Source organism: Antechinus flavipes, chromosome 2 (assembly GCF_016432865.1).
Source record: "Antechinus flavipes isolate AdamAnt ecotype Samford, QLD, Australia chromosome 2, AdamAnt_v2, whole genome shotgun sequence".
NCBI classification, from domain to species: domain Eukaryota; kingdom Metazoa; phylum Chordata; class Mammalia; order Dasyuromorphia; family Dasyuridae; genus Antechinus; species Antechinus flavipes.
Window position 1 is genome coordinate 131190753 of NC_067399.1, and position 22966 is coordinate 131213718.

Sequence of the window (22966 nt, forward strand, 5' to 3'; positions counted from 1 at the left end):
TAAAGTACTTTAAATATGCTAGAATTAAAATTTCCTAACCCTGAGGAGGTAGGAAGGTAGCTCTGGAGTCCAGGAGACCTGAGTTCAAATGCAGCCTCAGACACATATTAACTGTGTGACTCTGGGCAAGTCACTTAATTCTGAATTTTTTTCCTTTTTTTTTTTTTTTTTTTTTTGGTGATGCAGTGGATCAAATGACTTGCCTAGAATCACACAACTAGCAAGTGTCAACTCAGGTCCTCCTGACTCCAGGACTGGTGCTCTAGACACTGTGTACTTAGTTGCCCCCACTTAACGCTATTTGCCTCAGTTTCCTTATCTGTAGAATGAGCTGGAGAAAGGAAAGGCAAGTTACTCTAGTATCTTTAGCAAGAAAACCTTATAATGGGCTCATATAGAATTGGAAATGACTGAACAACTAAACAATGCCCTTAAGGAGAGTAGGTTAGCCATCCTCATTTTCCTTAAGTTGGGCCCCAAAAGGAAAATGGTATCTTCCATTTAGAACATACCCAGCCCGGATTGGAATGAGTTTATCTGGCCTGCCTGGGCTGAGCTAATTGGTCTATTCTTTCCATCACAGACTCCTTTTCAGTCATCAGAAAGTGTCCTCACACCCAAAATTGTGAATTTCTTAGGTCTTTGAGATAATCTCACCTCCCCCACCTCCCACCTCCCACTCCTACCACCAGCAGGATAGATATACAGAACATACAAACAGAGACAAATATACAAATGACATAGAAAATGAGACAGCCCCTATCATTCTCAAAATCTGAGTAATTCATCCTGAAACACCAGTTATTCCCAAAATTTAAAAAAAAAAAGCTCCTATTGTTTATAGGCAGTGTAGAAAGGAAAAAAGATGGGGAGAGGGTGTCAATGGGCATATTATGGACTCTGAAAAGTAGGGGGTGTGAAGTAGACTTCCTAAAACAGGAAAGAGAAATGTCCCTGAAGAACTGGAACCAGCAATCATGACCCTTGGGACAAACAATACAAAGTAATAATCAGCTTTAATGAGTGTTAACTCAATAATCCATACAAGAATTTTGTGAGGCAGATTATTCCTATTTTACTGATGAGACAACCGAGGCAGATTAAATGACTTGCTCAGGTCACACAATTGATAAATGTTCAATTTAAACTCAGGTCTTCCTAACTCCAAATCTTCTGCTCTAGCCATTAAACCACCTAGCTGCCTCAGTCTATTTTTTTTTTTAAGACTGATTCAGTTAGGAAGGAAAAGGGAAGATGAAGGATACTGAAAGGCCACAATTGGAGACATCATCACTGAAGGAAAGAACAGAGTAAGTCTGGGCCTGAGCTGAACTTACTTGGAGTATAGCCAATAGAGAAGAAAATGTACCACCTGGTATCTTTCTGTTTTCATTAGTTATTCTTATTAATAGAGCACTAAGTTCAACTGTGTCCACCTGCTGAAGCAGGAAAAATACTGTCAGTGCCCATTAAATTTTGGCATCCCAGGGCAATGTTCTAGTCACCCTACCCTAGTTATAGTTCTGGATCTTTGTCATCAATTCTTCCCCTTCCTTTTTTCCAACTTTCCCCATCCATCTCAGCCCATGCCCAATATACATACTTTTCTAAGTGGAAGAATTGTGATAGAGTCAAGGGAAGGAAGGAAGAAGGAAGGAAGGAAGGAAGGAAGGAAGGAAGGAAGGAAGGAAGGAAGGAAGGAAGGAAGGAAGGAAGGAAGGAAGGAAGGAAGGAAGGAAGGAAGGAAGGAAGGAAGGAAGGAAGGAAAAGAGGGAGGGAAGAAGAAAAAAAAAAACAAAGAAAAAATCACAGATCTAGTTTCCATTCCTAAGATAAGGATAATATTCCCATGATTTATCTACCTTAAAGGTTTGCTATGAGGCTTGAGCATGTATGTTTTTCAAATCCCTCTAATTCATAAAGCATTAGGGAAATATGTGGTGGTTGTGGCAGTAACAGCTGTGAGATGACACAGTAGTTAGAGTGCTAGACCTAGAGTCAGGAAAACTAGATTTCACATCCATCCTCAGAGACTTACTCTAGCGCCTCAGTTTCTGTAAAATGAGGTTCATAATAACACCTATCTCTCAGAGTTGTTATCATAAAATGAGATCATATTTATAAAACACTTTTCAAACTTCAAAGCACCATTTAAATACTATTTATCATCATCGTCATCAGAATTAATCTTTTTTTCTGAGCCAATGGCACTTTATTAAAGGGTCCATGGTTCCCACTGAAGGAAGCAGACCTCAAATCTTCCTCTTGATCTGAGTCGCCACCTCCCCTTTATATGTTTATAAGGCTACAGTTAAATCATCATTATTCTTAAAAAGATTTAGGGGCAGAAAGAAGTTATCAGGACCTTAGGAGATTTTCCCATACATTCATTCTGGGGTATCTGCCCCAGATAGGGGATTCCCTTCCCCAGGACTTCACCCGCTCACCATGCCCTTTCCAAGAGAAGTCTGGCAAGCATCTCTCCCTACCCCCCTTTTTTAGCTTCATGGCTTATCCACCCAGTGGGAGATCAACAGCTGCAAGTTAATGCCTGGGATGAGACTGCTGTTGCTGCCAGACTGTGAAGCTCACTAGGGGATGGTCTTCTTTCCTAGAATCCTTCCATTAATGGAGATAGTGGTGGGGAGTGATGGAGAGATAAGGCCTTTGTGATTGATGAGAACCATAAGCAACCAAGGAGTTAGTCAGGTTTTGCTTTCAAACCACCCCTTTTCTTGACCTGTCCCACTTCCATATTCTCCCTTCTCTCTGCAACCCAGTCTTACCTAGACACCCATTCATTCAATCCATAAATACTTGTTGATCTATCACTTTGTTCAATAATATAATAATACAAGTCAACATGACTTAGATTCTAGTTCTCTGAGAGTTTTATAGTCTAGTTGGGGAGGCAAGAACTACATGTCTCTAAAGATAATTCCATGTAATGAAATGATAATTCATTTTTTTGGATCACTTAAAGTTTGGCAAAGTACTTTCCTCACAGCCATATAAGAAAGTGGGGAAATCATCATTATTCCCATAGGTGACTCAGTGGATGGAGCTTTGGACCTGGAGTCAGGAAGGCTGGTTAATGTTCCTGAGTTCAAATGTGGCCTAGACACTTACTAGAACCTGAAACAAGGTACTAAGTAGAACTAATTAATACAATGCTTGTGTTCACACCTTTACTCATTGGAGTTCACAAGTATGGGAGATTCACAAAGTAAACTTTGTAACTTTGTGAATTCACACCTCCCTTGAAGCTCTTAGGTCCAGAGAGCACTATGGGAAATGTGAATTCAGATATCTCATACTAAACCCTGAAATTTCCCAAACGTGTGAACTCCAAGGAGTAAAGGTGCAAACACAAGCATTGTATCAATTAGTTCTACTTAGTACCTTGTTTCAGGTTCTGGCCCAAAACATCATCTTGTAAGATCAAATCAATAATCTATCAACTCTAATGAGTTAGCAGTTTGTAAAGATTCCAACACTGGGCAAGTCACATAATCCTGTTTGCCTCAGTTTCCTCATCTGTAAAATGAGCCAGAGAAGGAAATGGCAATCCCCCAGAATCTTTGCCAAAAAAGGAGGGTCACAAAGAGTCGGACATGATTGAAAATGAATGAGCAGCAATAACAACAGATTGGGAAGTAGACTTGGAAAAGTTAAATGATTTCCTCTGAATCACCCAAATAATAAGTAGATTAAGTGGAATTTGAACCCAGGCCTCTTCATTTCAAGAGTATCTTCTCCACTACATCATACTACATCCAGTTTGAAAGGTACCAATGTGTCTAGGCTCTCCTCCTTGCCCACCATCAACTTTGCCTTATATTTTGGTGTACCCATTATTTCTTCTCTGATAGATACTCCCTCCATTCACACAGATCATAAGAATAATAGTAATAATAAACATTTATATAGCATTTACTATGTACCAGACAATATGCAATTATTATTTATGCCATTTTGCAATTTTAATTTGCAGTTTTCATTTTACAATTAATATTTCATTGTATCCTCACAACAATCCTGGAAGGCAGGTGCTATCAGTTTTCAGATTAGGGAAAGTGACTTGCCTAGGATCTCATAACTAGTTAAGTGTCTGAGTTCAGATCTGAATTCATCTTCCTGACTCCAGACCCTGTGCCCTTTCCACAGCACCATTTAGCTACCATGGGTTGTAGTCAAAAATATTCATCAGAGAGGGATCAGTCCTCTGGAGGTAAGCTTCTCCTGGCTTAGCTAGGCTGACTGTCAAACAGCAGACATACAGTCCATTGTCAGACCTATTCTTGAGCCTATTCTGGCAGAGCCTTCTGGAGCTGGCAGGCAGCTTTGAGAACCCAAATCATCTCCATGTCATGAAGAGACATTATGGTGTGGGAGAACTTCAGTGAAGATATTCAATCAAATATCTCCTGTCACCTCTCGCATGTAAATCTCTTAGGAGGATGGTGGAAAACCAGAAATGACCCTTAGAAGTGGTATGATTTTATCCCTAAGGAAATTAACCTAGGAAGATCCATTTAAAGAGAGAAGTGCAGATATTGATGGCCTCCTTTAAAATGGAAACTATAAAAATACTGCTGATTATATTCAAGTGGTCAATAACTACATGTACTCATGCATATAAAGAAATGAGCTAAGTAGATGAAAAGCCAAATCAGTTGTATTCTGGAAGATTCATGATCTCATCAGCATCTATACAGATCAAAATCATCCTGAGTGAATGTTGTCTTTGTTTTCCCATAAATCTGTCATGGAGGATATATCCCGTTTTCAAAAATGGGTAACTTTCTTCTTAATGATAAAAATTAACAATTTAGAACAAGAAGGAACCTTAGGGACAAAATCTACTCCAAATCAAAAATAATAAGGCATTACCTCTACTTTTTATGTACTATGCAGAGATGAAGTAATGAGCTCTAAGAAGATGAAGTTATATATGAGTGGTTGAATCTAACCAAAGACATGAAAGACGATTCAGCCTCAAGTGAAGAGAAATACTCTGCTACTCAAAAATTCCCCTTTTTCTCTTCTTACTCTTCAACATCCCCACAACAAAACTCCCATTGTTAACATGTCCTGGCATCAGATAGGAATTGAAGGTGAAAATATCTAAGCAAATTCATCACACAAAAAAATGTGAATGAGATTACATTCCCTGATGGATTTGTATCTTCAAAGAGGATGCTCATTAACTCCAATGAATTATCTGCCGGTGGCTGAGGAAGGACTGGGAAACATTGTTTTTAATGGGAAAAGTTCCAGTCTGAAGCTACCCACCTGGATGCGATTTCTAAATGTATCATTGACTCCTCTGAGTGACCAAGGTTGGGTCACTTAGATCATGTCTCTGTGCAGACCATCTCTGTGGAACCACAAGTATAGTCAGTGACCATTTCAGTCCATGAAATGTTCCCTTTTTGTCCAACATCAGCCAACTGAATAGACATTAATTAAACATCTAACTGGTGGCAGGTACTGTGCTGAGGGTGTTTATAGATATTATCACAATTATATTTGATCATAATAAGCCTTTTACAGGAACATACCCAATGCAGAAGTACATATTGAATGAATAAATGAAGCATTTATTAAGTGCTTACTATATGTAAAGCACTGGGCTAAATGAAGGGGAAACAAATGGAAAAGTATAACCACCTGCTCTCAGAGAACTTACATTCTAACATCCTGTGCTCTCATCCCTAGATACTCAAAGCTGAGTAGATCCTTTAGCCAAAAGAATGAGAAACTGGTACACTAACTGGTGATATTTAGTGTCTCACCTATTGTTTGTGCCTGATTTGGTCTTTGTAACAGCCCTACATGGTCACTTATATAGATAAAAATTTCCCCATTTTATAGCTAAGAAAACTAAGGCTAATCTGCATCCAGAAAGAGGATTATCTCTGTCTCTCCTATTTTGTGATGTTTTCATGATTGAAAAAATGTTCTCTCCGATGAGGGATGAGTAGGCTATAATTGCTAACATTTATACAGTGCCTACTATATACTCACAATTATTATTTTATTATTTCCTTCTTAGAAGAAAGGAAGGAAGTTTGCAGTTACTAAGCACCACACTCACAATTACTATTTTATTATTTCCTTCTTAGAAGAAAGAAAGGAAGCAAACAGTTACTAAGCACCTACTATATGCCAGGCACTGTACTAAGCACTTTACAACTATTATTTCATTTGACCCTCTTAACAACCCTGGGGAGGAAAAGAACCAAAACAAAACTCTCATTGTATAGATGAGAAATTGAGATAGTCATAGCTTAAGTAACTTCTGTAGGATCACATAGATGAGAAAATTCTCATTTTATAGATGTGAAACTGAGGTAGTCATAGGTTAAGTAACTTTTAGAGGAAGGCTGGATTTGAATTTAGGACTTCCAGATTCCAGCCCCATGCTCTAGCCACTGTGCTATCCAGCTCTGGGGAAGGAATCTAACAAATTTCTCTCTTGGTTAAAAAGAACCAAAACAAAACTCCAGCCCCTTGCTGCTTAGATCTCTAATCTCATTAGTGGTAGCTAAGTTTGTTCCTTCTTCCTCTCTGATTGAAACAAGTAACTGGAACAGGATTCCAGACTTTCATGATGGTCTCTGCCCATGTCTCCTCCCCTTGATTCTAGGATTCAGTGCCCAGGACACCAACATTTGGCTCCCTCTGTCCGGGAAGGACTTGGGCTGGGTATGGTGGGAGGCAGTGTGGGATAAAGCAGGGGTTTTGGGGAAAGAGAACCCTTAAATTGTTTATTCTGGAAGAGTCAGGGCACTGCAGGGCAGAGATGAAGTGGTTGAGAAGGGAAACCCACCTGGCCCCTTGAGTCCCTAGTGTGGTTGGAAAAGCCTGTTGTGCCAGGCTGAGGTGGTGTCTGGAGGGATGTAAAGCCTGGGCAGAGACTGGCACAGTGTCCAGGAAGAGTGGAATAAGGGCTGGGGTTGTGGCTCCTTCCCGCCTTCTTTCCCTCCCTCTCTTTTACTCTGCTAAAGAGTTTTATGTGTTTGCCAGTCTCCCCCTGGCCCCATGAGGCATCCCTAGAGAAAAAAGTATTCATTTACTTTTACTTTCATAGAAAAAGCAGTGGAATAAGAAACAGGAGATTCTAGACCCAGATCTACCCTTAACAAGCCCCTTTCCTTCTCTGGATTTCAGTTTTCTCCTTTGTAAAATGAAGAGAAGACCTGTTCTACTATCCTATGAGTCTTTGAGACAGGTAAATCCAAAAGTTGAGGTTTTTCCTCAAAAAATGAGGAAGTATAGGTGGGTTCCCTACCCATTCCCATAATCCCAGATCCTAACAATCTCTATAAAGAACAAACCTTTCCTCCATTCATCCAATGACTGCTTGTAACTAACATTTACTATGTGCTGCTCACAAAACAAAGTTATATGACTAACTTTCATGGTCATATAGGACAAAACCTTACTTTTGGAAATATCCAACTCACTAAAGCAAAGATGGCAGATTCCAGGGCTTGAATCATCTATCAGGGGTCCTCAAACTTTTTAAATAGGGGGCCAGTTCACTGTCCCTCAGACTGTTAGAGGGCCGGACTATAGTAAAAACAAAAACTTTGTTTTGTGGGCCTTTAAATAAAGAAACTTTATAGCCCTGGGTGAGGGGGATAAAGGTTCTCAGCTGCCGCATCTGGCCCGCGGGTCATAGTTTGAGGACCCCTGATTCTAGATGGAGAGACCTTCTTGGTACAATGGAATGATCGATTGTTTTGGGGTCTTAAAACCTCAGATACCATCTCTGACATTTTATGGCATTGGGCAAATCACTGAAGTCTCTGGGACTCAGTTTCTTTCTTCAGAAAATGAGGAAGCTGAACAAAAATGCTCTGTAAAGTCCCTTCTCGCTGTAAATAGATATTTGTTTAAATTCTAGATTTTGTTGTAATTGGAATCTGGGACCATCTCCCATGTGCTTGTTGAGCTAGTTGTTAAAATTTTCAAATAAAAACATTTTTAATTTAGACATCAGGGAATATTACAAATCAGGCCTTGCTTTGTTATTTTGTATTCAACGTATGAAAGACATGGAGAAAAATGTTGATAATGTAGATTAAATGGCAAAAAAATTTTAATTGTGAACCTATTATTAAACACATCCCTAGACATAGCCTTACTGCTATTCAAGTATTGGCAATGTCAGTGGAATGGAGAGTAATAGTCTTGACTCATTGACATTAATGACTGGAGGATAAAGAGAAAGCCATTTGTCACCCTTTGACCCTTCTTTGGGGAATGAGCTAAGGTATTTCTTTTTTGCAGTCATAAAAAACACATTCTAACCAGCAACTTTACTGTTCTAATCTTCCAAGGGTCCAGTTCCAGGTGGGTTAGCAAAGCTAGAAATGTGGTCAGCAGCTGACTTTCCCACACAGAAGGCTACCCTAGAGGGGTCAGTCAGTATTGTTAGGGATGGAGCAGCTAGCTCCAGATGAGAAAGCTTAGTTTCCAAGGCCAGGCCAGGACAAATTCTGCTTAATGGGTTGGGTGGAGTCCATTATAGCCCTACTCCAGTAGCCTATTTTTGATTTAGTCACACACCCCCTTCCGTCATTAATTCTAATTGTCCTAAACTAGTAGCTGTGCTAGATTCCAAGAACTAACAACTCTCACCCCACCTCGTAGATAGAGAACTGAGAAGAAAGAAATAGAATACATCTAGCCTAAAATGGCAAGCCTCGGGGTCCTCCTGTCCAAAGGATGCAATGTAGGTTCCTAGCATTCTAGATGCTAAGATGAATGTAAATAGAATCCAGCTGCTAAGCTGGAAAGAAGTTCAGAAACCATCTAGCCTATTCTGTTCGTTCTATAGAGGAAGAAATAAGCCCAGAAAAAAAGAATTGACTTGCCCAGAGTCTCGTGGCTAATAAATAGCTCTGTCTCCTCATTTGAAATCTGGGGTTCTAGTCCCCTCCCTATCATGTTTCCCTACAATTCCCTCCAAGGTTCGAAAGCAATGTCCTTTGTTCCCTATCTCCAGCCTCCCGATCCCAAGAATTGGCTTTACTCTATTAACCACAGTGTTGTGGCTAACTCGTTGATTGGGAGAACCCTTTGGGAATGAACACACACACACCATTGCTCTGTTATGATTTTATATTTCTTCCCCCCTCTGACATCAGAAAAAGGGGATTGAGAGGAAGAGGATCTATCTCTTCTTCTCCCCCACTAATCTAATAAATTCTCCCTCCTCTTCAAACTTTAGCTACCCAATGAAGAGAGCTGTTACCTGGGTCCTTCTACTTCTACACTCAGTTCCAGTGAATTAATATGAGCCCAGATTTTCATTCTGCTGGAAGAGACCTTAAAGCAGGGGTTATTTATCTGGAGTTCAAGAAGTTATTTTTTAAAATATTTTGAGAGTCATGTCAATATAATTGACTTTTTAATAATTTTTGAAGACTATCAGGGTTAAGTGACTTGCCCAAGTCACTCAGCTAGTTTGTGTCTGAGGCTGGATTTAACTCAGTTTCTCTTGACTTCAGGACAGATGCTCTATCCATTGAGCTGCCTAGCTCACCCTTCTTTGTAATCTTATATATAGTATTTTATCTAAATGCAATTAAAAACATTCTCAAAAGGAATCCAGAGATTTCATCAGGCTGCCAAAGGTGTCCATGATGCAGTAAAAGTTAAGCACCTTAAAGATTATACCATCTAACTCCTTTTATTTTACAAATAGAGAAAATGAGACCCAGGAAAGCTTATAGTATAATAGCTATTAATGATAATGAAATACTTACAATCTATGTGATGTTGGACAAGTCACATAACATTTTCTGGCCTCAGTTTCCCCATTTTTTACTAAGTGATTTATAAAACCTTTCAAGCTCTAAATCTATGATCTCTGAGATTAAGGGACTAGCCTAAAGTTTCCTCCAGGACTCTCTTCCTAATCTCTCCCTAAATTCCCAATCTCTTCCTAAAAGGGAGACTCAGGATCCCAACCTTTCTCTTCTCTGACCTATCTCTCCCCAGGCCCCAAGAAAGGCGACCTGCCCCGGGTTGGGGATGGATACCAAGAAACTCATTAAAGATCTTTAATGAGCAATTAGCTGGGAGTGACTGAACCCCTCAGCTGGGCCCCTGACTGTGCTGCTCATGAACCCGGCGCCTTTCCACTTGAAGCTTTTGAGGGTCTGGCTGAAAAGGGGGTAGTGGAGAGGATGAGGAAGAAAAAGCATTATGACGGGGGCCATCTAAATAGTGGTCGGCCCCCTCCTCCTTGACTGAGGAAAAAAGCAAACCAAAGAAATCTGGGAGAGACTCATGGCTTAGAGCTAGAGCTGCTCCCAGAGCCTTCAGTCCATCAGCTGACCCTTGGAGACAGATTTTCATCCTCAATTGAAGTTGGACTTGGGATGGGGGTGAAAGGATAACAAACGTGCGACTGAAACTCCCACCTCCTTTGAGTAAGGGACCCAAACTGTGGCAGAGGATTGGAGGGGACACTGTTGGGAGGTCCCTGAACAAATAATCCTTCCTCTCTGGTTTTGGGAGTCCAAAGGAACCCAGACCCCATTCTCCCTGTTTTACTTTACTTGTAAGAGTCTCTTTGGGAAGTCTCGCTAGAGAATTCCCTTGAATTTTACCATTGACCCCTTCCAGCAAGTACACTAGGAAACTGAATCGAGGTGGTTTGCCTGTGCTGTTTTGCTCCCAGTAACAGGAATTCTGTTTTTCACCCATCACAGGCTCCTAAGCAATAACAAGCTCACCGGGCTCCGGAACGGCTCTTTCTCTGGACTTCACATGTTGGAGAAACTGTAAGTGTCTGAGGCAAATATAACTTCCTCTCCCTCCAGGGTAGGGGCAAATGGCAATGATGTAGATGGTAAAGGAGGGACAACTGGAGTCTGTGAAATATCAGAAGATGATAGTAAAAGTCTGACTATTGATCTCTCTGGCTTCATTTAAGTCCTACCTAAAATCCCCAGCCTCTCTTAATTCCAGTGCCTTCCCTCCATTAATTCCTATTTTTCCTGTAGACATCTTGCTTTGTATATATCAGTTTGCATGTTGTTTTCTGCATTATATTATAAATTTCTTGGGAGGAGTCTTTTGCCTCTTGTTGTATACCACTGCTTAGCATAATGCCTGGTACATAGTAGGCACTTAATAAATGTTTATTGATTGATCAACTCTTAGTTGCTGGCTATTTCAGACATGAGCAACTTGGAGTACTTCCTGACATTCTTTGGAACCCAGTATCAAATCCCAACTGACTCAGTGATCTGATATTGCAGTGTCCATAGAGCTGCAATTAGAATATTTTTATCTGGGGGGGAAAAGTCTGTGGATGGTGGGAGACCAGTGGCAGATCAGAGGATAAGCCAACCTCTGATGCCGTTATGGTGGGAGAGGGGACAGCCCATCTCTTACCGGGACAGGGGTTGATGAGGTTTACCAACTGAGGGTCATTTGAGAGGGATGTCACAGTGACAGGACCCTGGAAAGTAGCCTGTGAGAGTTAACTCAGGGCTTCTTAAACTTTTTCCACTCATGACCTTTTTTCATCCAAGAAATTTTTCTATGACCTCGGGTACATAGATTTACAAAATAGGCATATAAATCAAACACTTATTGATAACAAATCATAATTTCATGACCTCTACACTCAGTTGTGAGATCCTATATGGAAGCTAGGATATAACTCAGAGACCCTGCCATGGTTATAGGAAGAAAGCCTGCTTCCTCTTCCATGAAGGTGCCCTGAGGCACAGCCCCACTCACCAAGTCACAACTCTAGTGACTCAATAAATATCCTAAGTAGAGAGATTCATCCCTCTGGCTGCTTAGAAATGAATCAGTCAAACAACAAGCATTTATCAAGCACCTACAAAGTGTGGTGGGGCTACAAATGCAAAGAACATTCTACTAGGGGAGACAAAAAGTACATATGTAAATAAACATGATCAATATAATGATAATAAACAGCTTGGTCACCAAAGATAATGGCAGCTCCATGGCGAAGTGGATAGAGTACGAAGGCTGGAGTCAGGAACCCTCATCTTCCTGAAATCAAATGTGACCTCAGACACTTAGCTGTGTGATCTTGGAGAAGCCATTTAATTCTATTTGCCTCAGTTTCCTCATCTGTAAAATGAGGTAGAGAAGAAAATGGCAAACCACTCTAGAGTCGTTGCCAAGAAAATCCCAAATGGGATCACCAAGAGTTGGATATGACCAAAAACAATTGAACAAAGGTGAAAGGTAGTTAAGAAGGGATAGCATTAGCAATTGGGGGGATTAGGAAAGGCCTCCTATGGAAGGTGGTGCTTAAATGGAGTCTTAAAGGAAGAGAAGGATTCTAAAGATATTTTTTGCCCAGTACAAGTCAAGAAGACTTTCTACCAAGGCTTAGTCAGGGCTATAATTTTCATGGGTAGAGAGAGAATGAGCCCACAATGAAAATCCTGTCTTTAGAAGTATTAAAGATATTTCCTAAGTCAGATGATTTAAAGAGTAGAGGGAGGGAAGATAGGAAAAGATTTATTTATTGCTGGAAATTTGTTAAAGGAAACACAAGGAGAACAAAAGAATTACTTTTTATGCTTTAATATACAATCTGATTACAACCTACCTTTTCAGTCTTATTTCAAATTCCTCCCTTCTAAGAATTATCTGTTCCAACCAACTTGGACTTCCAGCTGTTCCCTGACCTCAGCATTCCATCTCTTGTCTTTGTACATTTGCACAAGCTGTCCCGACCCCCTGACCCCCAGCCTCATACTTGGAATTCATACTCCTTTTTCATCCCCATCTATCAGAATCCTCGAGTTTCATTTCAGGTACCACCCTCATTTCCCCCAACCCCCCAATCAGTGTTGTCTTGTTTCAAATAATCCTTGTATACTTTTATCTGATCTTTTTATTTTTTGTCCCAATCACTCCCTATCTTGTATTATCACTTTCTAGAAAGTTACTTTCTTGAGAGCAGGACATTTTAATCCTCGTATCCCCATCACTTAGCCAATGCCTGAAACACAATAGACACTCTATAAAGTAAATGCTTGTTTGAGTTGAATTAATGCTTATAGGTTTTGGAAAGAGCAGTGGACTTGGCTTTAAGAAATCTAGTAATGTGATGAAGATATTTCACCTCCCTTGGCCTTAGGTGTTCATCTATAAAATAAGGGTTTGAGAGTAAAATAAATTCAACAAATATTTACTGAGATGTAAAGATGATTTAGGGCAGCTAGATGGCACAGTGGATAGCACACTGGGCTTGGATTCAGGAAGAGTCATCTTTGTGAGTTCAAATCTAGCCTAGAACATTTATTAGCGGGGCAAATCACTTAGCAATAATAGCCTCAGTTTCCTCATCTATAAAATGAACTGGAAAAGGAAATGGCAAACCACTCCAGGATATTTGGCAAAAATAAAAAACAAAACAAACCCCACAAATGGTGCCACAAAAAGTCAGATAAAACTGAAAGACTACTGAACAACAACCATAAAGATGATCTTTAACATCTTTATTGGGATGGCTTCTAATTCAGATTCCTTTGATTGTTGCTCTATTGAAACAAATACCAGGAGATAATAATCCCTTTCATCTTAAAACTTCTTACTTCCCTTACCTTTTCTCTACCCCATCACTCCTTTACAGAACATCAAATGAATCCTTCCTTAGAAATCTCTCTGCTCAGGTCCTGGTGGATTCAGGAAAAACAAATCTGATCTTACTGGGATCCTTGACCTCTGGAACATAAGGATATTGGATTGGGAGAGAGAGAGAAAGGGACTAAATGGAAAAAAAAAAGTCTGAAATCTGACTGGGAGCCAGGAATAAGGCTGTTTGTAGATCAGAAGACAGTGAGAGCATGTATATGTCTGAATATTCAATCGTGTGTGTGGATGTATTTGTGTGTATGTATTTATGTGTGTACTGGAGTGGGGCATCCATTCAGTGTATCTACAGTAAGGATGTGTGTATACAGTGTGTATGCATGAACTGGTACATGCTCTAAGATTTGTACTATGATAAGCCTAAAATAATTTGACAGAGAAAATGAGAAGACACAAAAGCAGAGATTTTAAAACAATCTCTGTCTGCCAAAAGCTGACCAAGGAGCTTTATTCTCTCTACGCAAGCAGTTAGGAATCTAGGTCGCTGCCTCCTAACTTCAGAAGAGCCTCCTGAAACCTGGACTCTCCTTCCCAAATTGTCTACTGCTTTATTAAAGAGCCATCAGCTCTCTAATGAGCTAATGAATTACTGTATTAATGGGCTATTAGACTAGGGAAGACCTTAGAAATGATCTAGCTTCAATCTCCTCATTTTACAGATGGGGAAACTGAGGTTCAAATGATCCAGGACACAAGGCTAGGAAGTGTCAAAGTCTTGATTCAAATCCAAGTCTTTCAAGCCAAGTCTAATAATATTCCCACTATAGTGTGCTCCTTACTGGTGTCTTTCTCTGACTACTACAGACCAAATTCTGCTCCTTTATTCTGGTCCCCCTGGACTCCCTCAAGCCACCTATGTAGCTGTACAAGTCCTGGTCTGTGGGGGAAGGGGGGTGAAAAGGAAGGTAGCTGACATTTGTATGAGTGTAGGAGAGAAGGTGAGAATGTAAAGATAGGAAAAATGTCCCCGATGATCTCCAGAAGTCTGTGCTCTGCAAGGAGAGGGGAAAATACCCCCATGGTCTTAAGAAGATTTCTTTTACATGATGTTGTTGGCTAAGACTTTGATTTTGGATGGGAACCACAGAGACTGGAAAAATATGAAAAGGGGAGGGGTGCTTAGTTGATCTCTGGCCAGAAAGTCTCATCTGGGGAGCCCTGGGTCAGAGCTCAAACATTCAAGAGGAGGGGCGATTCAAATCCAGCTTCTGGCACCCACCACCCAGAAGGGCTCTCAGCCTGCGTATGTGCAAAAAAGGGCTGCTCCTTCCTCTGCTCCCCTGGAATGCTAGCCCTATTTACATCCACCTACCCAGTCTAGTCTCCCCCAGTCTCGTCTCAGGCAGTTTTCAAATGAAATTAATATTGTTGCTAGACTGAAAATTCTTTTCTCTGTTCCTGTACACCCACCCACACACTCTCCCTAATGGTGATTCCCTATGCCAGAAGCGAACTGGAGAATGATAGAATTTGTAGCAGGAAAGGACCTTACTGCCCCAATTTCTTCATTCACAGGGAAGAAAACTGAGGCTGGGAGAAGGGAAATAAGTCAAATGTCCGCTGTCACACAAGCAGTAAAGCAGTATATCGGGGAGCAGATTTCAGCAGGATTTTTTTCACTATACCATGCTCCCAGGAATAGACAGAGTATGTGACTCGCTGCATTTAGGAGTTAGGAAGATGGATCCAGATCCTGCCTCTGACGCTTACTAGCTGTATAATGAGGAAGTCACTTCTCTCTGGGCTTTTTTCAGTGGGATATGAGAAAGTTGGACAAAATGGCCTTATCCCTTCCAGATCGGACTGTACGAACACTGAAAGGGGCGCCCGACCAGTCCGGGGAGGGTCCCTCGGACCACAGCGGGGAGAAGCACTCTTTTCCCTCTGCGCCTTGGCAAGCATGCTCCTATATGCAGGCAAACAGACACGTGTGTCTGAGCTGGAGGAAAGGGCTAGGGGAAGGTAACGTGGTGGGCCCCATAATGATTTGTAGCTGCCTAATGAGATTAATGAGCCCTGAGGGCTGGTATGCGGCTGGTGCTGGGGCACTCATTAGAAACAGAATCGGCAGCGAAGGAAGCGGGAGAGAGAGTGTTCCTCGCAATCCAGGTGGTTTCTATTAGCCCGTGGGTGGGGGCAGGGACGTGAGGATGCTTCTATCGATTTTCCCTCCCCTCCTTCCTCCACCCCCGTATTAGCTAGGGAGGAATTTGGGAGAGAAGCTGCCACCAAACCTCTTGTGAAGAAGCTAAAGGGGCCGCTCTCCTTTGGAGCCAGGAGGGAAAACTGAGGCAAGATGTCCCAGGACAGAAAGCCTGGACAGGGACCCTGCAGATGAGGAGGGGCCAGGACACTTGGCTTCCCGGGCTGCCCTCCAGAGATCCTCTTCCCTCCTCGATTTGTTCCCAGACATACAGAACGTGGGTGCCTAGGGGTTGGCAGCCAGGCTCCATATTCTAATTAACCCTGGAAGTCCTACAGGGCTGTTCTGTGGCCTCAGACCCTGTAATTTGGTTTCCAAACTCCCAGGCAGGGAGGTCTGTGGGGGCTAGAGGGAGCCAGCTCGGGGCCACTCCACCCAGCCCCCCTTCATGAGCTGACAAGCAGAGAGTAGAATGTCAGAGAGCTGGCTCCTGGGACGCTCTCCTGCCTGTGGTTTAGGGCTCTCTTTGTAAAGCTGATGTCCCAGTTAATAAGTGAGGGGGTCTGTACCTCCTAAGACTCCCCAAGAGCTTGATTGACACATTCCACCTTCTCTGGGTTACAGAAGAGGCCCTATGCATGTGGGGGTGAGAGGCAGAGGGAAGGGAGGAAATCCTGGAAACGGAGAGCCTGGCTGTGTCACTAAATAATTGTGAGACTTTGAGTAAATTACTTCTACTCCCTGTACTGAAGTAAAATGAGGGCATTGGTTTAGATCAAGGGTTCCTCACCTTTTTGTGTGTCATGGACCTGTTTGGTGAAGTTCCAGACCTTTTTTCAGAATAACGTTCTTAAAACGAAAGGCCTAAGATTACAAAGGAAAGTCATCATGTTGAAATAAAGAGATAATTTTTTTCCTTCATGAAAATTCACAGACATCCTGAATTTTTCCATGGGCTTCAGGTTTAAACTAGATGATGTCTAATAGAATCCCTTGCAGCTCTGACCTTTTATGAGTCTAGAAGACAGATTCCCCCTATTCCTCAGAGAAGGAATGATAAACTGTCCCCTACCTAAACTGGGAGGGTCCATCTGACGGCTTAGCTGTGTTCTAGCCAGGTGGGATCCAGACAGTTATCTGAGTGCCAGCAGCAGCTCTGACAGGGACCATGGATCCAGCCTGTTTCCAGCCCTGGCCTCCACTGGTCAGAAGTCAGAAGAAAGGGGCTGGACCCACTGCCACTCCCTGAATTTGAGGCTTCCCAGCCCAGGCCCTGGGCTCCAAGAGGCCCCAAAATGTCTAAAGGCTGCATGCAGGAAACCAAAGGCAGGAAGAGGCACTAGGGACTGAGTAGAGGGGCAGCCCAGGCGCAACTCAGCCCCCATCTGCAAAGCATCAGTTGGGCAGGCAGGGTGGGGGCTGGGGGAGGAAATGGGAATAAACACTGGCTAGCAGAGAGGGAAGGGGTGGGGGGCGGAGGGGGAAGGGGCTGCGGCCTCAGCCCCAGCCCCTTGGCAGCCCATGAAGGGAAGTGACACAATGAGGAATGTGTTTCCCTCTGCCAGTCCTCTCCCCCACCCCCCACCCCTTACAGAGGGGTGGGAGGCCAGGCCCTTCCAAAGTCTGAGACTGCACAACTGGCTCAGGGGGCAAATGCCTGGGCCCCAGGGAATGTTGGAGTGGGAATGGAGGAGGGAGGAAGATTACCAGGCTGCTCCTTGGAGAAATGGGGGATCTGACTCTAAGGGCAGCGGGTGTGCCCAGGATCTGTGGGCATGACTGTATGTGAGCCATCTGGTCCAGCATGTGTGAGCATCCCCAGGTCTGTCCCTCTGCCGAGAGCTTCTCTTCCACTCCTTCCCTTTGATGGCCGGTGGCTTCTTCCTGCCCCCCTCTCTCGTATCTGCTTGAGTTTCAGGATTAATACCGAGGCCAGAGGGAAAGGGCTGGGTCCCAGAAGGGGGGGCATCGGAGTGGTGGTGGGCTATGTGAGTGCCCTGTTGATGGAAAGGGCTGGGTGGGGTATTTTATTGCTCTCTCTGGCTATTTCTGTTCAGTAACTGTGCAACTCTGCAAAACACGCCTCTGGTAGGAACAGGGCCTCCCCCTACTGACCCCAGCTTCCTCTCCCCCCCCAACCAGGAGAGAGCAGACTTCATTAACCCCTGCCTGGCCATGAGGATTCCCTGGAGACTCCGAGAGGACAGTGCCCAGAACCTGCTTGGAGTGTGATAGCGGGTGGTTAGGCAGGCAGTTTTCCATTCTGTCTGTCCTCTGCCAAGGCATGATGGACACATTGAACACTCCATCAGCCCCCTTTATCCTGAAGTGATCTGTCTCTGAGCTAGCATGGCTCTGTGTACCTACCTTCCTCTCTTCCTGCATTGTCAAAGAAAGCCAGCTCAACAAGCATTTATCAATCATCTGCAGCTTGTTTGTTGCTGGTCTGTCCCTCAGGATTTCACAGCCTAATAGGAGAAAGGCAACATTCAAACAATATACATACAGAATTAATTGGGGACAATCTCATTAAGAGGATCAGGAAAGGCTTCTTTACTGAAGGTGGGATTTTAGCTCAGACCCGAAAGAAACTGGGACCAGATAATGTGGAAGAAAATCCTAGGTATGGAAGACAAGGAGTGAAAAGATCCATAGTTAGAAGCTGGAATATTTCATGAGGGCAGCAAGGAGCCAATGGAGGTGGCTTATAGTGTACATAAGGTATAGGAAGACTGGATGGGTAGGAAGGGGTCAGGTTATAAAGGGCTTTAAAAAGCCAAAAAAGAGGATTTTTTTCTGTTTGATCCTAGAGGTAACAAAAAGCCACTGACATTTACTGAAAAGGGGTGAGGAGGAGTTGACGTAGTCAGATCTGTACTTAAGAAGACCAATTTGACAACAGAATGGTTGATGAGCTCTGGACTGGGGAGAAACGTGAAGTAGGGAGACCCACCAACAGGCTAATGCAATAGTCCAGGCAATGAGGGCTTGAACCAGGGAAATAGCAGTGTCAAAGAAGAGAAGGAGGTATATAATAAGGATGTCACTAATTTAGAAGCAACCAAGTGTAAAGCCTTGGGTTCCAAAAATCAAGGCCACTAATACCTGCTACAAAATGACAGTTTGTCTCCTTTAAAAGATTTAAAGATTTAAACTTACCATTTAAATATTTTAAAACTTACCATTAGCTACTCTGCTTGGTGGCCCTCACATGCCTTTTCAGCTTTCTTTTATGTGTGGTCTTATCCCATTAGATTGTAAAGGTCCTTGAGGGCAGAAATTATCTTTTATTTTTATTATTTTTATCTCCAGCACTTAGCACAGTGCCTGGCACCTAGTAGTTTCTTAACAAATATTTATTGACTAACGACTATTGGACTGTGCTATTAAAAACAAATTCAGAAACCTTAGCTATATATTCTTTCTCTGTCTGTAAACTCATTAGTTCTCATGGATCTCATTTTTATATCTATGCAGATCACTCACAGATTTATATTTCTAGCTCCAGTCTCCCTCTAAACCTGCAGTCCTGATTGCTTATTGGACTTTTTAGTCTCTCTCCAAACTGCAGTCCTGATTGCTTACTGGACTTTCCAGTCTCTCTCCAAACCTGAAGTTCTGATTGCTTACTGGACCTTTCAAACTAGAATTCTCAGAGATATCTCAAACTTAGCATATCCAGTACTGAACCCATTACCTTTGTTTCCATCATTCCCTTCCCCTGTTTCTATCAAAGATACTACTATCTTTCTATTCTCTCAGGTTCATAACTGTTGTGTTCATCATCCTTAAGTCTCTCTAACCTCAAATATCCAAACAATTGCCAAATTCCGTTATTTCTACCTCTGGAGCACCTCTCAAATTAGATTTATTCACTGTCCTCCCATAGTTAGAATCTTAGTCCCTCATCAGTTCTCTAGGTGAATTGGAGCAATCTCCTAATTGGTCTTTTTGCCTCCTCTCTCACCACACCAGCCAACCCTTTACACTATCTCATTGTTTTGTGGAAATCTAATTATCTTACAAGACTGAATCAGCCTTGATATTCACGTCTCCTCAATACTCTCTGATTAGATCCTCTGACTGGAAGGCAGAGCAATGAGCTCCGAAGCTCCATCTAAGGAGTGGTCATAGCATAGTCTTCCTATTTCCCACCAGCTGAGCTTTTTCACTTTTGCCCCTTAGTTGAACCTTGAAGATAGGGACTATTTTTATTTATATCTCTATCCCAGTATTTAGCAGAGTGCCTTGCACATAGGAGGAGCTTATTAAATATTTATTGATTGATTTTCCTTAAGCACAGATCTTACTGTATTGTTCCCCTACTCAATGAACTCGAATGGGTTTCTTAATTGTCTCTAGGTTAATTGAGTTTTGAAAGATCTTCACAATCTAGTCTCAATATATCTCTGTAGGCTCATTTGAATATGACTTCCTATGCAGTGAAACTGGCCTTTCCTCCCATCCCTGGAAAACACCGACTCTTCGCTGCTACTTCATAGAATCCTTCTCTTCCTTCAATATGCAGCTCAAACATCACATGCTGCATGAAGCTTTTACTGATCCCTCAAAATGCTAGTGTCCTCCACTCAAACTACCTTCAATTTAAGTATAATTACTGCATTTTTAATATTTATTTTCTTTATTTTTATTTTACTTGTATTAGCTTATGAATTTGTCTTGCCATTAGAGTGCAAATTCCTTGTGAGTAAGGATTGTCTCATTCTTTTTTATTTATATTCCCTAATACTTGGCCTGGTGTCTGGTACATAGTAGACACTTAGCAAATGCTTGTTGATTAACTTTTATGGAGGGAATTTCTTGTTCAAATGCATTTAGGACTAGCTGTCCTCTCTGTTCTCTTCCAATTTAGAAATGCTGCCATTTTGTGAATAATAGTTTACGTTCATGTAATGCTTTGCTCACAACAACCCTCTGAGGCAGGGAATTCTATCATCTTGTCTTCACAGATAAAGAAACTGAGCTTTAGAGAACTTAAATGACCTAAGATAAGCCATCCAGCTAGTAAAATTTGAAGTTTTTGAACCTATTTCTCCTGATTCCTGGAGCAGTGTTTTTTTTCTACTATAACACTTGGTCTTTCTGCCTTCTACTATAAGCATTTGTGTAATGCATCTCATCTCCAGGGATTACCATGATGCCTGGCACACAGTAGGCACTTAATAAATGCTTGTTGACTTGTGGTTGATATGACTATCCTCCAGACTTTATGCTCTGTGAAATGACCATGATGCTGGGCAAATTATTTAATCTCATCTGTACATTAGGAGAAATTTTTGTGTCACCTCTTTTGAAAGGTCATTTTCAGACAGTATTTTATCAACGATAAAGTACTAAATAATTGTGAACGGTCTTTATTCCTCTCAGTGCCTAGTATTGTGCCTTCTGCTTATAGTAAATGCTCAACAAATATTTATCAAATGAACGAATGAATCAAAACCTCCTGGTTTTTTGACTGGGGTAGAGGGTAGAAGGCACAGGGAGCAAAAGGGGAGAGTGATAAAGAAAATAGAAATAAACCCAAATTAAAATAGTGAAGAGGGAGTGGGGACACTGTTTCCAAAGAGGATATAAACTGAACCCACAGTGACAGCCGCCAGTAACAGGTGCTAGGGCAGAGAGAATAGTAGCTGAGTGAGCTCAGGGCAGCTGGTACCTCTTCCTCCACCCTCCACCCCCTCTCTTTTTCCTCCCTCTAGAACATGAGGGAAGAGGAGAAGGAAAGGGAGGGGGAATTGGAGACATGGAGAATGAACAGTCTGTCCACCTTCTTGCCAGAAAAGGGGCTTGTGTACTGCTGTCTACTCTGAGAGAGGAGGAGATTTTTTTGGTCCTGCTTAGTAGTGCCAAGCAGGTTCTTGCAGGTGTGGGAGCTGTCCCTTCAGCACTGTGCCCTTTCCTTAGTTGCTAGGGATTGCATGGGTCTCCATCTGCCTCCAGGAAGGAGGAAGAGGCTTTCACAAAGGGAGTGGCTTATTCACTGTGGATTTATTTGAAGTTCTGGTCACTATCCACAAGAGCCAGGGTCTGAATGCCCCAAGTACCTTTCTCTTTTCTTCCATGACTCATTTATAGTGCTTCTAAAGGCTGAAAACTTTAAGATTTCTGTCCCTGGAGTCTCATATAAATTCAGAAAACAGGATATCCCTCAGCAGATATTACATCCAATTCTCTGCCTTAATCTGTGACCTTTCTGAACAAATTTCCTGGATTGAATACAACCTGGAGATTGCAAAATAATTTGTTCCCTTTCCTTTCACCTAATATTTTATATTTATGTCACCCAGGAATTATGGAAGAAGAAGAATGCTGAAAACTCTTGGATGTGTCAGGAGCAAACTGGAAAGAGCAAAATCTGTGATCCTAGGCAGATCTCTTAATATTTTTATCTGTAGAAATAAAGAGCTTAGACTGATCTCTAAAATTCCTTTCAACTGTGACAGTTTTTATTCCTACTTAAATTAAGATAGGCTAGATAACCTCTTAAGGCCTTCTAACTTTGAGATTCTGTGACGAGGAGATAAGGAAAGATCACTAGAATTAAAGTCAGTTAGGCAATAAAGATTTATTAAGCCCCTACTATGTGCTAGGCATTGTGTTAAAACTATGAGGAAACAATGAAAGACAATGTCTGCTCTGAAGGAGTTCACAATCTATTGAAGATTTTCAAAGTGAGAGGACCTGGATTTGTGTTGTGTTATCTCAGTATCTCAGGAACAGGCTGGGTACCTTTCAGTGTTCCCAGAGCGATCTGATCCAAAGCAAAATCTGCTTGCTGCCCAATCATTATTCCACCTCCAATATGAGCTTTTCAAGTTTCTGACCTGGGTTCGGGTCAAGAATATATAAGAGTAAAATGGCTGCTGGACTCCATCCTTATCAACAACTGAAAAACTCTCTTGGTCAGAGTGACAGATTCCTGGCTAGTTATTCTTCTGCATTCTGGGCTAAATATTAGAAGTGAGACACTGAGTTGAGACTGGGATTTGATCCATACTGCTACTATTTGCTCTTGCCTTTTGAACCTCTTTCTTTCTCCCGAAGCTACGCAGAACCTACTCATACAAGAACACCATTCCCCTGTGAAGATTCAACTTGAATCTGTGGGTATTGGAGAATGAAGCTACCAGC

At 42.0% G+C, this 22966-nt stretch overlaps 1 protein-coding gene across 1 annotated transcript in view; it reads left to right on the forward strand.

Moving 5' to 3' along the window:
* The window catches only part of ADGRA2 (adhesion G protein-coupled receptor A2), a 59084-nt gene that overhangs the window by 13747 nt on the left and 22371 nt on the right, over positions 1–22966 (forward strand). The window contains exon 2 of the mRNA XM_051975511.1: positions 10734–10805. Within this exon, the coding sequence (XP_051831471.1) occupies positions 10734–10805 (72 nt within the window). The remainder of the gene's footprint in view (positions 1–10733; positions 10806–22966) is intronic.